This window comes from Aotus nancymaae, unplaced genomic scaffold (assembly GCF_030222135.1).
Source record: "Aotus nancymaae isolate 86718 unplaced genomic scaffold, 86718_ANA_hifiasm-v0.15.2.pri h1tg000003l, whole genome shotgun sequence".
Taxonomy (NCBI): Eukaryota; Metazoa; Chordata; class Mammalia; order Primates; family Aotidae; genus Aotus; species Aotus nancymaae.
This window is the reverse complement of record NW_026988414.1, coordinates 1721603-1736583: the sequence shown is the minus strand read 5'-3', so window position 1 is coordinate 1736583 and position 14981 is coordinate 1721603. Positions and strand designations below refer to the sequence as shown.

At 55.0% G+C, this 14981-nt stretch overlaps 1 protein-coding gene across 1 annotated transcript in view; it reads left to right on the top strand.

Moving 5' to 3' along the window:
* The window catches only part of HMCN2 (hemicentin 2), a 162606-nt gene that overhangs the window by 38611 nt on the left and 109014 nt on the right, over nt 1-14981 (top strand). The window contains exons 11-19 of the mRNA XM_064377021.1: nt 1024-1296; nt 2405-2546; nt 3092-3219; nt 3748-3861; nt 6156-6305; nt 10480-10680; nt 11340-11435; nt 11788-11915; nt 12787-12931. Coding sequence (XP_064233091.1) covers nt 1024-1296; nt 2405-2546; nt 3092-3219; nt 3748-3861; nt 6156-6305; nt 10480-10680; nt 11340-11435; nt 11788-11915; nt 12787-12931 — 1377 coding nt within the window. The remainder of the gene's footprint in view (nt 1-1023; nt 1297-2404; nt 2547-3091; nt 3220-3747; nt 3862-6155; nt 6306-10479; nt 10681-11339; nt 11436-11787; nt 11916-12786; nt 12932-14981) is intronic.

Genomic DNA, 14981 nt, shown 5'->3' with positions numbered 1-14981 from the left:
GCTGCCCCTCATTTGGGGCTGTTTCACCCCAGAACGGCCTGTGGGTCTCAGCTGGAGGAAGGCTGAGGACCTGACTGGGGTCTGCCTGCCCTGCGCAGCTTCAATCCCAACTCTGACTTCTTAGGGCTCATCTTTCAGGGGCCACCGTCCATCTCTTGGTCAGGACCCCTTCCTGCCTCCAAGTCCTGGCCTGGATGGCGCCGTCGAGCTGGGGAGGTTGGAAACACCACAGACTGTCTCCAAATGAAATCGGCTTTATTTTTAAAATTATGAATGCCAGCTGCTTTGTGGAGAAGAAAACGCTTAAGCATGGAAAGATCAGCCACTCTACATTGACAGCTAGAAATTACACATGCTCCTAGTAGGAAGGCTGGAAAAATATAAACAACCAAAAAGATCAAAGTAACTTGTAGTCCCTCCATTTTGCCATTGGATTTACTTCCTTTCAGGCCTTTTTCTGTGCTCAGCAGTCTCTGATCTCGCCACTTCTTGTGGCTTTTTGCTATCCAGATAGCGGTTTGCTTAGATAGACTAAGTGGTTTGCTTAGCATTTGCTATCCAGATAGCGGTTTGCTTAGCGGTTTGCTTACTGCTGTAGGCCTTCCTCCTTCGGGGCATATTTGGCTGCTGTGAATAGCCCTGCCGTTGGTACAGAGTCATTGTGAACACATGACTCTCTTCCCCCGGCTGGAGACTTCAAGGCTGTATTCCCCAGGGTGGTGTCTTCAGCTGGGGGGCATGAGAGAGATGCTGGGCTCGCTGCACGTCCGTCACACTGGCTGTTGTTTGGAGAGCAGGCGCGGGCCGTGCAGCCCCGGGGGTGTATAACGGTGGTGGGAGAATGACCTCCCACTGGGCTGATGCCTGATCGTGAGTGGATGCTGGTCACCCATGCTGCTGGCGGACGTGTCCTGCACGATCTGGTTCAGGTCGACCTGCACCTCAGGGTGAGGCACCAGGGCCTGGACGATGACCCCTCCTTGCCTCAGCCCCTTGGTTCCTCCTGTGCTCATGTCCCTGCAGATCCCCCACCGCAGCTGGTCCCTGCTTCCAATGTGACTGTGTCCCCGGGGGAGACTGCCATCCTATCCTGCCGGGTCCTAGGCGAGGACCCCTACAACCTGACCTGGGTCCGGGACTGGAGAGTCCTGCCAGCCTCGACAGGCCGAGTCACCCAGCTGGCTGACCTGTCCCTGGAGGTCAGCAGCATCATCCCCACAGACGGCGGGAGGTACCAGTGTGTGGTCAGTAATGCCAACGGGGTCACAAGGGCATCTGTCTGGCTCCTGGTGCGAGGTGAGGCTTGTTCTGCTGCTGCTCCCCCAGTTTAGCACTCGACCTAATGTTTACCCCAGAAGCTGTGAGTCCCTCCCTCTCCCCAGACCTTGTCTCTGGCAGGCAATAGCAACCCTTTCAGTGTTTTTTGAACTTTCAGGGAGAGAGAATTCTGTAGCCTCCTAGCCAGTCTAATGTCACTCACTGCTGGGAAGTTCCTCCTAATATCTAACTTAAGTTTCTACTGCTGTAGGCCAAACCAATTTCACTGTGTCATGTCCTTTTTCCATGTCATCGAGCCCCTCCATTGTTCCCCACTCCCCACTGCACCCTGCCCAACATGTGGGGCAGGGACTGAATACTGGAACCTTGTGGGAGCTCAGAGGTTAGATGTGTTTGGCAGCACTGACTGGATGGGGGTGGAGGAGGCCATGCCCAGAGCACCCATCTGGGAGTTTTCAGATCTGGGTGAGGCCTCAGGTCTACCCAGAATCTAGACAGAGCCTTCTCCCCAAGTGTAAAAACGAGCATGTTGAACCAATGTTCTCTCTTGAGCCAGCAGCTCTTGAGTGGCTGCTGGAGTGTGTCGGGCAGGATTCTGAGGCTGTGTCTGGGCTCTCAGGAAGGAGGGGATCCACTAGTGTGTGTGCCGCCCGTGTGGGAGGGCCGTGTTTACTGTTTCTAGATGCTCGGGCCCTGTGAGCTCTGTTTGAGTCTGACCAGCCTGCTTTCTGAGTTTCCAAAAGGCCAGGTTAGACTCTAAGACTGGGGCCAGTAGTAGGGCAGGCCTTGGGGTCAGCCTCAAAGTTACTGGAGACAAGAGCCATTCCCCAGCCCTAGTTGCTGCCTGACATCTCCCTGAAGCTCCCCAGCTTCCAGGAGCACAGGGCTCCAGGCTGGGATTGTTGGAAAATCAGCCTCCATGTGGCCTGGGGATGTGCCTCGTGGCCACCTGGTCTACCCAGTTCCCAGAGAAGCCACCCCGGGGGGATTGAAGCCCTTTGGGGGTCTTTGCTTCCTCTGTCTTGCATCTGTGGCTGTGGGAGGGGAGGGGCCCGGGACTGGGTGCCTGGGATAGAATGGCTGCTCTGATACGCTCATCCTCACCTATCCACTTTTTGGGTCACAGAGGCCCCGCAGGTCAGCATCCACACCAGCTCCCAGCACTTCTCCCAAGGTGTGGAGGTGAAGGTCAGCTGCTCAGCCTCTGGGTACCCCACACCCCACATCTCCTGGAGCCGTGAGGGCCAAGCCCTACAAGAGGACAGCAGGTGAGGGGCCCAGAACACGGATGTCGGGGACTCGCAGCAGGTGGACAGGACTCCCAGGGTCCTCTCTGGGCCTTGGCCTTCCCACCTGTAAATAGGGGAGTAGCATCTGCCTTCCTTCCTCCTGGGATCACTCCAGACTCAAGAGTGAGATCACTTTGAAAACATAGCGATGATGCCACCGTGTGAGCTCAGTGGTCAGGAGCTCAGGCTGTGCAGACCTGCTCCCAAATCCCACCCCCGCCCCCAAATCCCACCCCTGTCATTCAGGCTGTGTGACGTTGGGCAAGTCCCACCCCCACCATTCAGGCTGGGCGGACCTGCTCCCGAATCCGGCCCCACCATTCAGGCTGTGTGACCTCGGGCAAGTCGTCTTACCTCCCTGAGCCTCGTGAATTACATGTACATAAAGTGTTTAGCAGAGGCCCAGAGCAAGCTGTCAGTACAGAAAGGTCATTGCTAGTCGCATTGTTCATTAACTTCTTATTAATGACAACTGTGGAGCAACCCCTTGTGTGATCCAATGTGTTTTTATGGCACAACTCCAGAATCCATGTGGACACACAGGGAACCCTGATTATTCAGGGGGTAGCCGCAGAGGATGCTGGGAATTACAGCTGCCAGGCCACTAATGAGGTTGGCACGGACCAGGAGACGGTCACCCTCTACTACACAGGTACCCAGGCCACGAACATCGCATCGCAGGAGAGGGGCTTCCTTCCCCGCCTCCCTCCTTCCCTTCTCCCTCCCCTGCTCCCTTCCATCAGTATTTATGGGGCACTTATCTGTGTCCCGCACTGGGAGCACAGCAGTGAACACACAGTCCCTGTTGAGTGGAGCTTGTATTCTAAGGAGGAGGCACACATAGGCCAGTGGGATGTTTCCCAATGCTGAAGATGCTGTGAAGAACAGGGAGCCGGCTGGTGCGAGGGAGGGACCTGTGCTGGAGGCAAGAGGGAAGTGGCCGCTGTGTCCAGGACTTGGCCACAGCCTCTCTGAGCAACTCTTACCGTAGGGTCACTATGGGAACAGTGTCACAGATGGAGGGACCGGGAGAGGGTGTTGAGCCTGGGGTGCTCCAGGGGTGGCAAGGAGGCTGGTGTGGCAAGAGTAGGGCATGGTTGGGATGGGGGAGAGGGCTTCCTGAGGCTGTGCTTTATGACCTTTGAGGGTCAGTCCCAAATTCTGCATCTTCCCCATGCAGACCCGCCGTCGGTCTCTGCTGTACATGCCGTGGTGCTGGCTGCTGTTGGGGAAGAGGCTGTGCTGGTGTGTGAGGTGTTCGGGGTTCCCCCGCCCCGAGTCATCTGGTATCGAGGTGTGTTGGTGGGGAGGGGCCCTGGAACTGTCCCCCACTGGGGCCCTGAAGGAGCAGCTTTCCAGAAAGAAGGGAGGAGGAGGGAGGGGGTGCTCTGAATGAGGAGTCTGGGAGAACTGGTGTTCTGGCACCCCTCACCCTCGCCCCCAGCCTGTACGTCCCAGTCCCCTGACCCTTACCCCCAGCCTGTGATGTTCAGAGCAGCGCTGAGCCAAACCCTGATTTGAATTCCGGCTCCCCTGGGTGATTTTGGGCAAGTGACCTGGCATCTCTGAGCCTCAGTTTCCTAATGTGAAAAATCAAAGACAGTTTGGTTGCGTAGGATTAAATGAATCCATATGAGCAGAGGTTTTATTTTTTATTTTTTGGTTTTATTTATTTCTTTGAGACAGAGTCTCACTTTGTCACCCAGGCTAGAATGCAGTGATGCAATCTCAGTTCACTGCAGCCTCCACCTCCTGGGTTCAAGAGATTCTCGTGCCTCAGCCCCCTGAGTAGCTGGAATTACAGGCGTGTGCCACCAGTCCTCGCTAATTTTTGTATTTTTAGTAGAGACAGGGTTTCACCGTATTGGATAGGCTGGTCTTCAACTCCTGACCTCAAGTGATCCTCCCGCCTCGGCCTCCCAAAGTGCTGGGATGACAGGCGTGGGCCACTGCACCTGGCCACATGTGCAATATTTTAGAACAAGTGTGGCACATGAGCTGCGCTCGACATTCTTAGTGATAGTGCTGAAGACAATGCGATTATTTGAAAATGATGGTAATGATGACAGGGTTGACCTTAGACCCTGAGGTCACGGGCAGAGTGTTTTCATAGTCCCTGCTGCCAGGCTGGAGTTTGACGGACAGGTCCTGGGGTCGCACTAGGTCTTTCTGGGAACTGTATGCTGGACTTCCTCTCAAGGGTCAAGCGGGGTCAGCAGTACTGGTCCTTCCCACCTGATCGTGCTCCATTTCTTGCAGCACCTGCCTGGGACCTCGTCAGAGCCTCACTCTGACTCTGAGGTAGGCGGGGCAGGTGGTGTTAGCAGAGTTGAGCATTATGTTCAAGGTCACGAGCAAGTGGGTGGCAGAGGCTCCTGGACTCCTTCCTCAATGCGTTTTCTGGCCAAGAGCCCCATCAACGCAGCCCTAGAGCCCCTCTTGGAAAGGAATCCTTACCGTGAAATACTCTTCCATCTTCATAAGGAAGGAGATTCTCACACGTGCCACATGGATGTCCTGCTAGGTGGATGCTATTCTAGGTGAAATCAGCCAGACACAAAAAGACAAATATTCTCTGATTCCACTTATGTGAGTTCCCTAGAGACATCAAATTCACAGAGGCAAAAAATGGAATGGTGTTTGCCAGGGACTGGGGAGAGGAGAACAGGAGGAGTTAATGTTTAAAGATGAGGAGTTTCAGTTTGGGGAGATGCAAATGGTTCTGCGGAGGCCAGTGATGGGCACGCAATGGTGTGGATGTACTGACGCCGCTCAGCTGGCTGCGCACCTACAAACGGTTCAGATTGTCAGTTTTGTATTATGTATATTTTACTACAATAAATAAAAATTACATTTAAAAGGGCGGTCAGAATCAGGGGTGGAGGGAAGTCAGGGGAGAAAAATGAGGGAGGGGCCGGGCGCGGTGACTCATGCCTATAATCCCAGCACTTTGGGAGGCTGAGGCGGCCGGATCACTTGAGGTCAGGAGTTTGAGACCAGCCTGGTGAACATGATGAAACACTGTCTCTACTAAAATTGCAAAAAATTAGCCGAGTGTGGTGGCATGTGCCTGCAATCCCAGCTACGCAGGAGGTTGAAGCAGGAGAATCACTTGAACCCAGGAGGCAGAAGTTGCAGTGAGCTGAGATTGCACCACTGCACTCCAGCCTGGGTGACAGAGCAAGACTCTCTCAAAACAAAAACAAAAACAAAGAAAGAAGAAGAAAATTGAGGGAACTCAGGGTTCCCCAGATCCCTCCTAGAGCAGATCCAGACCCCTGGACCTGGGCGGTGGGGTGGGTACCAGCTGGGAGGTCCAGGCTGGAGTTCTTGGTTCATGAGCCTGACATGTAGGGCCTGACTTACCCCAAATCCTCTTCAACAGAGGGGCTTAGGGAAGACCCAAGCCCCTTGCAAGACTGGACCTAGGGGTCCTGACGTTGGAGCTGAAACCTGCCTCTACCCACTGTCCCCCAGGCCCCAACCTCGTGGAGCTGCAGGAGCTCAGGTTCAGGCTCGAGCAGCCTCCCACCTTGGCCTCCATGGTACCAGGGACACCGGCCTGATGCCTTCTCCTCTTTGGTCCAGGGGATCGTGAAATGATCCTGGCCCCTGAGGGCTCCAGCTCTGGGAAGCTGCGGATCCCGGCGGCTCAGGAGAGGGATGCTGGCGTCTACACCTGCCGGGCTGTCAATGAGTTGGGTGACGCCTCTGCAGAAATCCAGCTGGTGGTTGGACGTGAGTGTACACCTTGTCTCCCCCTCCTCTTCCCCTTCTCCTTTCCCAGCACTTTGCCCTGCTTCTGAGCAGGGAGGGGAAACTCTCCCACCCAAGTTGCCAGTGTGGATTGTATCATGTGGATCTGAGCATGTGGGGACAAGTGAAATCCAGGGGAGGCGGTGCATGTGTTAGCTCTTGCTGGGTAACAAATAGCCCCCAAATTTTGTGGCTTAAACGGTAAGTGTTTATTATATCACAGTCTGAGAATCAAGAATCTGAAAGTGGCCTGGCTGAGTAATTCTGGCTCAGGGTCCATCCTGAGATTAAAATCAGTATGTTGGCTGGGGCCGCAGTCATCTTAACATTTGCCTGGGCCTAGGGGATGCACTCCAGGCTTACACATGGGGCTGTTAGCAGGAGGCTCCCAGAGAAAGAGAGAGAGAGAGAGAATCTCAGAGAGAAGCCACAGTCTTGGAAGTAACAAGCCATTGCTTCTGCCCCATTCTACTCGTCCCACAGAGCGACCCTGGTGCAAAGGTGTGAATACCAGGAGGCAGGGATCACTGGGACCAGCTTGGAGGCCCACCGCCAACAGTTTGGTTCAGCTCAGGATGAGACCTAAGTTCCAGTCTCGTCTCTGACCCCACCTATGTGCTTTGGTTTTTTCAAGGAGCCTCAGGTTCCCATCTGTAAAATGAGGCTGACTGAACTATTCCCCTCCTTGAGTTGCTGTGAGGATTCAGTGAAATCAAGCCCTTTAGCACAGAGTTGGGCCCGTAGTGATTGCTCCGTATATGGGGGGAGGGGGTGATCGTCCACTTGCTGCAGATGTGGAGTCTGAGTTCCTCGGTGGCCAGCGCGTGGCCTTGGCTGTGACTTCTGGGATGTCTCAGTCCCAGGTCAGGGTTCTGGGCACTGGGACTTGCTCGGAAGCTGTGAGCACAGCTTCTTGGCACACGGAGCTGGGACAGATCAGGCTCTGAGTGTTTGTTGAGGCCATGGCGAGAGAAGCAGGTGCTGGAGTTCTAGAGAAGTGCAGAGAATCGAGAATGTGCTGGTCTGGGCTGAATGGGCCAGGCTGGGCCAGGGCTGGGTGGGGCAGCTGAGGAGGCCGAAGGCGGGCCGGGCTGTGGCGGCCGAAGGCGGGCCGGGCTGTGGCTGGAGTGGGCCTGCGTAGGAGGGTCTGGCCTGGGGGTTTGTGCTTCCTCAGGGTTGAGGTCCTCTCAGGCTTGGGGTGCTCTTAGCCCTCCTTCACTTGCTCCATCATCCATTCCTCCAACACAGGGTCACCTGGTGCTTTTGTGCCAGGCCTTGTGCTGGGGACACAGGGCAGGTGAGACACAGCATCAGCCTTTGCGTTGCTCATGAGGTCAGGCAGAGAGAACAGAGATAGGCAATTAGCACACACAGGGCACCAAGTGGCTGGAAGGTTGCATCCTCAGGGGCTATGGGTGCCCAGAGAAGGCTAATCCAGTGCTGGGGACCAGGAAGGCTTCTAGGAGGAGGTGATATCTAAACTGAAACCAGAAGCACCCAGAAAGATGATGAGCTAGGGAACAGTGTTCCAGGCAAAGGGAACAGCATGTGCAGCCCTCCCCATGGCAAGAGAAGTGAGACACAGAGGGAGGGTGGGGAGGGGGCAGCAGGATAGCTGCCACCTGGTACCGGTCACTCCTGGCCTGGGGAGACGCAGAGAAGTTTGGGCTGTGCCCTAAGTGGGTGGCGAGAGGTTTCCAGGAGGAGGGCAGTATATTCAGATGTTTCCACCAGTGGCCTCTGGCCTTAACTTTAGGTCAGGGAAGGGATGGACAATGGCCCAGCACCTGTGGGTCTGGGGGGAGCTGGTCTGGCAGCGGTGGTGGGAAATGGAATTTCCTATTCATCTGGGTGGCAGCTGTGGTCCAACCTTCCTGGCCAGGCTGGCAGAGGTCAGGAACGGGTGTGCACTGTGCCTGCTTTCTGCTGTTGAGCTGGAGGTGGCTTCCTGGTAGCATCTGGGGCATAGGAAGGGAGGCAGCCTCCTCCTCTGTGCCAGGAGGGCCTGCACTTGCAGACCAGCCTGTGAGGTGCTGGTGCGTCATCTTCTGGGCCTGGCATGTGCCAGTCAGGAGTCCTGGCTCCATGCCCAGGTCCGCTGATACTTGCCTGCATTATTTACCTCTTAGAGTCTCTCTTTCCTCATCTGTGAAAAGGGGAGCCACTGCGCCCGGCCTAAATGGATATGCCTCCTCTTTCTGTTCTCTCATTTCAGTCTCTGCTTCTTAGTCCCAATCTGGAAGCTCCTGGTTGCCAGGGGCCGACTGGGGAACAAGGAGATGTGCTGTTTTAGACACTAAAGATCCTCTGGCCAGCCTTGGGGGAGGGGAGCTGGGGAGAAATGGGCCAGGCTCTGTGACGAGGGGACGATGGCAAGGCGAATTCTCCATCGGGCACAGCAGGCACAGGCAGAAGGCCTCGCACTTGTAGGGGTCCAGGACGCTTTTCTAATTTTGATTTCTTTTAAAGTCAGAAGAAAAAAATGACCAACAGTGAATAGATAAAGACAAATCCAGCCTGCATCGTGCATGTCTTTGCGCCAGTGCAGTAATGAAATACGATTTTCCATGTTTTCTTACGGAGGCTGGAGCTGGGCTCTGCAGTCGGGCTGGGTGCAGCTGGGGAAGGTAGGCTGTTGGGGTGTTCTGCTCAGGACAGGTGGGGCCCGGTGGCAAAGCTGTACCCCTGGGGGCCAGGGCTCTGCAGGAACCGTGACCTTGTCTAGGGCGAGCCCAAGCAAAGGCTTTCTGGGATTCTGGGATCGTGAGCTTTGGCGGCTGCCAGGCCCCGATGAGAAAGGGTGGTGTCTGAGGCTGGGTCCAAGACTGTCTTCCTCCTCACAGTAATTTTCCAAATTGTGTTTTTATCTCCCTGGAACTTCCCTAATCCCCAAGGCCAGGAGGGAAATTTGATGTCATGATTTGGATGGATGAAGGATATTTCTGGGGACAGATGGAAAGAACAAAGAGGCAGACGCTTTTCCACAGTGCCAGACTCAAAGGGTTAAAAAAACAAAAGGCCAGGGATCTCCCCGCTGCAGGGGCCTGCCTGGGGACAAGGACCTGAGGACAGCGCCCAGAGGCTGCGGAGGGAGAGACCTGCACCCACGTGGCTTAGAGCTGCTCCTGGCCTGCTGAAGGAGAGACAGGATCTTGAGTTTCTGTTTTGGGAAATAACTTGATTCTTTTTTTCTGCTTCTGATTATAAAAGTCAAATGATGCTTAGGAAAAAAGATTTGGAAGAAACACTGCAAGCTATTAACGGTGGTTACCTTAGGGAAGGGTGTGGGATCTGGGGTGTGTGGAGAATTTCCACGCTTTGTGTATGTATGAGAATGTCTTACAACTCCTGGTGACCAGGACAGCCCTTGTTTAGCCGATTGTCCTGGGGTCACTATTAATGTAGCCCCTTTTCACTCCCGAGTGGCCCAGTTCAGACCCTAATGTTAGGGTCATGTTATTTATAATGAGCAAGTTTTAATTCTGTGGTGGTGTTTGACATGCTCTTTACAAAAAGTTCAGCCAACAGCTCTAGAGAAGAGGGTGAAGAAGACCTATAATCCCCCGTGACGCTGGCTGTTTGGGGTGGTGGCCACAGAAGGGGCTGTGGAAATGGCAGCTGAGTCCAGCCAGGCCCCCCGGCCATGCTCTCCTCTGCAGAAGTGGGCCTGGCTCAGGCCAGGGGATTAAACATCAGAGGGAAGCCCAGGACCCCCCAAGAGGAAACCCCTGTGGCCCAGGAGGAGGGGAGGTGTGGGAGAGGGGATGCCGGGGTTGAAGTGAAGGCTCACCCTCAGCTCCTGTGTGAGTGGGTCACAATCAGACTGAAAAACACATCTTGCAGCCCCTTGGAGGGGTTTTCTGAGAAGTGTCGCAGCCAGAAGTGGGCATGTTGCTTCTCTGCACCTCTGGGGTCAAGCTAGGCCCCTGAGACCCCACGTACCATCCCACAAGTCACTCCCTTTGCCTCATCCCAAGAGCTCTCCAGGGGTGGATGCCATTCAGCTCAGGTTGACCCTGGAGCCCTGGACAGGAGTTGGTCCCTAGGTTTGCAAGGGCAATGGTACGGGGGTTGGGGAGAGGGGAGGCAGTCCTCTAGGAGAGGCCGCTGAGCGGGTCCAACTTCCAGGCAGGGTTGACGGGTCTCCTCCCTGCAGATGCGCCCCGGCTGACGGAGCTGCCCCGGAACGTCACTGTGGAGCTGGGGAGTAGTGCCCTCCTGGCATGCCGGGCCACGGGTCGCCCACCCCCGATGGTCACCTGGCACCGTGGAGACGGCCAGTCCCTGGGGTCCAGGCTGGGGCCCTGGCAGGGCAGCAGAACTCGGCGGCTAGACTCGGGAATGCTGTTCTTTGAAAGTAAGAGATTGAGGCTGGGACAGGGTGGGCAGGGAGACAGAATGGCTTCCGACACCCTAAACCCCAGGCCAGGTGGCCGGGTGGCCGGGTGGCCGGGAGCAGGACCCTGACCCCCAGCGCTGACCATGGAGCAGGCTGATGCGTGGTCACACTTTGTTTGGCTGGGTGGCTCTGGCCAAGTCATTCCACTCTTCTGGTCCTGGTCATAATCGTGACTGAAACCTATTACCTGCCTGGCTGATTAAAGCCACTTTATGGGGCTGCTGTGTGGATCATCTGCACTGAGTGCTTGCCACATGCTAACTGTCACACACGTGTAAGCTACGATGATTACCGTAATTACCACTGTGGCTACCCACTGCCCACTTTACCACATGCCAGGCCCGAGGTGGGCACGTTGTTGACCCCTCCCCATCACACTACAAGATACGGGGCCAATTATCCCCATTCCATAGATGAGCAGACTGAGGCTTTCTCACCCTTCCAGGGTCCAGCTGTGTCCCTCACCCCTTCCCTCTCTGCCATCCCAGGCTTCCCTCCTGAACCATGTAAGGCCAAGCCATGCCGAGGACTCTCTCTGCACTGGGGAGCTGGAGCCTGTGGGGGCTGTGGCTGTGGTGTGCCCTGGCAGTCACACTTGTCTCTCTCATGCCCCTCAGGTGTGGCCCCAGAAGACCAGGCCCTGTATGTCTGTGAAGCTCGAAATGTCTTTGGGAAGGTCCAGGCCGAGGCCCAGCTTGTCGTCACTGGTCACGGTTTGCTGGTGGATCTGAGAGCCGTGGGAGGTGGGAGGTGGGAGGTGGGAGATGGGATGTGGGAGGTGGGAGGCAGGCGCTCCCCAGGGGCACAGCAAGGCCATGGGCACCTCTAGGGAGCCTCTCCTGGCCCATTTGTTGGAACAAACGAGTCCACAGCCAAACTCCCCAAGAGCAGCACCTGTACCCCTGTGTCCTGGGCAGTGTCCTGAGGATCCTGTGACTCTTCAGGGTCCCCAATTCTGATGCATCTCCCAGTTCCCTGGGGAGGGAGAGGGGAGCAAGCACCTCTGTCCCCCACACGACCACCCAGGGCACTTATCGTGGCTGATACCAGCTCCTCTCCCCACAGCCCCCCCACAGATCGCCGGCGGCGCCCCCACCATCCGTGTCCTGGAGGGGCAGCCCGTGTCCCTGCCCTGCATCATCCTAGCCGGGCGGCCCCTCCCAGAAAGGCATTGGCTCAAGGCTGGCCAGCCTGTGAGTGCTGGGCTCCTCTGGGTGCGGTGGGCGGTGGCACCTGGGGAAGGAGGGGACTGTCACAGCCATGCCTCGGTCTCTGCTTGGCTGCTGCCTTCCTGGAAGTGTCCTCTTCCTTCTTTTGACCTCATTTTGGAACCTTCTCTGATAATGCGCTGCTGCTGTTTGTTGCCCTCTAAAGTCCTGCCGGCTGTCACACGGGTCATAGCTGCTGGTCTCTGGGAGCTCTGCGGGGGAATCCTGTGCACCAGGAGAGCTGTGGACCAGGGATCAGGGATTTTGTGGAGGCCCAGTCTCAATGCAGTGGTCTCCCCAGTTCTTATGGTTCCAGAGCAGGGCTGTGCCCTGTGCAGTTTAGTATCTGCCCCAGATACAGCGCACGGCTAAACGCACGGGGTTGCCTAATCCATCAGTTCACGTCCATGTGATTTTCTTGGTGTTCCTCTGTTTGGCTTCTCCTATCAGCTCTTTCATTACCTCTTCCCTTTCCTCAATTCTGCCTGGTCTCAGACACACCGGGGCCCTGTGCCCTGCAGGCTGCAAAGAGGTGCCTTCCCAACTCTGCATTCCCAGGAGAGATTCTCATGGGCCCAGCTTGGGTCAGGCTCACCCTGGTCCAGGTGGCCAAGGGAGAGGTGGGGTCGGGGTGTGCAGGGGTCAGACCTACCCAGCCCTGCAGGGTCTGTCGGGGGCTTGATTGGGCACCCAGGGTGGGGACTCACAGAGCTCCTCAGCCTTCTCTGAGCCCCCGGCCTCTCAGTCCTGCCTGCTCCCTGCTGGCCTGGTGGGCGGCATCGTTTCCTGAGGGTTCTCTCTCAGCTGCCTCTGAATGAGGCCCGAGGCTGAGCTGGCTCTTCCTCACCCCCACCAGCTCCCAGCTGGCAGCCGGCATTCCGTCCGAGCAGATGGCAGCCTGCACCTTGACCGGGCATTGCAGGAGCATGCAGGGAGGTACAGCTGTGTGGCCACCAACACCGCCGGCTCTCAGCGTCGGGATGTGGAGCTGGTGGTCCAGGGTGAGTCCTGGGGCCCCCGAGGTGCTGGTCGTGGGGCAGGGGAATGTGCAGAGGTAACTTGATCTCGAATGCCTTTGCTTTAAAAACTGCACAAGTGATACGTATTCTCTGTGGGAAAATTAGGGATTTTACAAGTTAAAAAAATACTCTCATAATACCAGTAGCTAAGAATAACCAGATTTTACATTTTGACCTGTATCTTTTCATACTCTCTCCACACACACTCTCTATATATCACACACACCTATATGTAGTATGTGCATCCACGGTGTATACATAGAATATATATTCTTTATGCATGATACATACAGCGTCTTTGTTTTTTATATAAATTACACAAAAGTCATCTATCCATCTAATCTATCTGCCTGTTTACAAACCTATTTAAAAACCAGATAGGGTCACATGCTGTGATTGTCTTGCCACCTACGTGTTTCCTCATCAGTACGTTATGGCTGTTCTGTTTTCTGTCAATTAAGCTTCAGAGGCATCAATTTAATAAGGGGATAATGGTGTCCCCTGCTTATCTAATTATCTGATCATCTGTACCCTCCTGAGTCCCCCCGACCCCGGGTACGAACAGCCTTGTGCTTACACGTTGCAGGTGACCTCGTACATAAGTGACCAAGTCTTTCCTTAGGATAAACCCATTAGTGTGGATTCAGTTTTGCGTCACAGAGATCGTACGTTTTTGGAATTTTTAGTGTTTTGCCCAACTGCTCTCCTGCCCTCAGCGCTGGGTTCTTTTGTTCACCCAACCGGGGAACCACTGTGCTTTTTAATGTAAGACGAGAAGTTTAAAACTAAATGTGGTTATATTTTGTGATTTACTGAGTATGTTTATATCTTCTTTATTCTCATTTGTTTCATGAAACCCGCAAGGGATTAGTGGGAAGAATGCTCGTTCCCCATTTTATAGTGGGGAGCCAAAGTTCAGAAGGGCTGGGCCGAGCACTCGGGTGTAATTCCGGGTGCTGCCACCTCCTCGTAATTCCAGATCCAAATCGCTGTCCAGGGTTGGGTGTGTACCACACACCAGGCGTCTGCTAGTTTCTATATGTGATTCCACTCAGTGTCACCCCCTAACTTCCCACTGTGCGGCGCACAGCCACTTCTGCAGGGTTGACATGAGCAGGCTCAGTCTCTCCTGGCTCAGTTCATTTCCATTCAACAAATATGTGTGGATCTTTCTGGCTTTGGCCACCTGGGGTCCAGAAGGCCACTTTCCTCCTAAAGGAGCTCCCAGTGCTATGTCAGAGCCCCTGGCTTCCAGATTCCTCTCCTGGCTTCTCCATGCCTAGTTGCCCCTCCCTCGATACCCTTAGGGTCCCCTGTTTTCAAGCCTGGGAATCTGAGTGGTGTCCAGGGTGGATGTGACACCTGTTTTGAAGCTCCCTGTGTTCCGAAAGCTCTGCTAGTCTGTCCGTTCCAGAAGGGATGACCAGGGAATTGGGGTTAAATTTGCTTTTGTGCTGAGCAGGGAATATGGGCACCAAAAGATTAAGTGATTTATCTGGACCCCCAGAGCAATGAATCAGCACAGCTGGTTCCCAGGCACATGCTGCCTTCTGTATGGGGAAGGCAGACTGACAATGGGAGGCAGTGGTGGCTGCAGATATTGTGCCATTTTTATTCGCCTGTTGAAAGCTTTTATTTTTTAAATTTTTATTTATTTATTTTTGAGACGGAGTTACACTGTCGCCAAGCCTGGAGTGCAGTGGTGCAATCTTGACTCACTGCAACCTCCATCCTGGCCTCAAGCGATTCTCTTGCCTCAGCTTCCCGAGTAGGTGGGATTACAGGCATGTGCCACCACGCCCAGCTAATTCTTATATTTTTAGTAGAGACGAGTTTCACTGTGTTGGCCAGGATGGTCTCAAACTCCTGACCTCAGGTGATCTGCCCGCCTCAGCCTCCCAAAGTGCTGAGATTACAGGGTGTGAGCCACCACGCCCAGCCCTTGGTGTTGTTTATTCTGTGGGTTTGGATAGACGCTTAGCGACATGGATCTGCCACTGCAATGTCACCCAGGGTGGCTTCACTGCCCTGA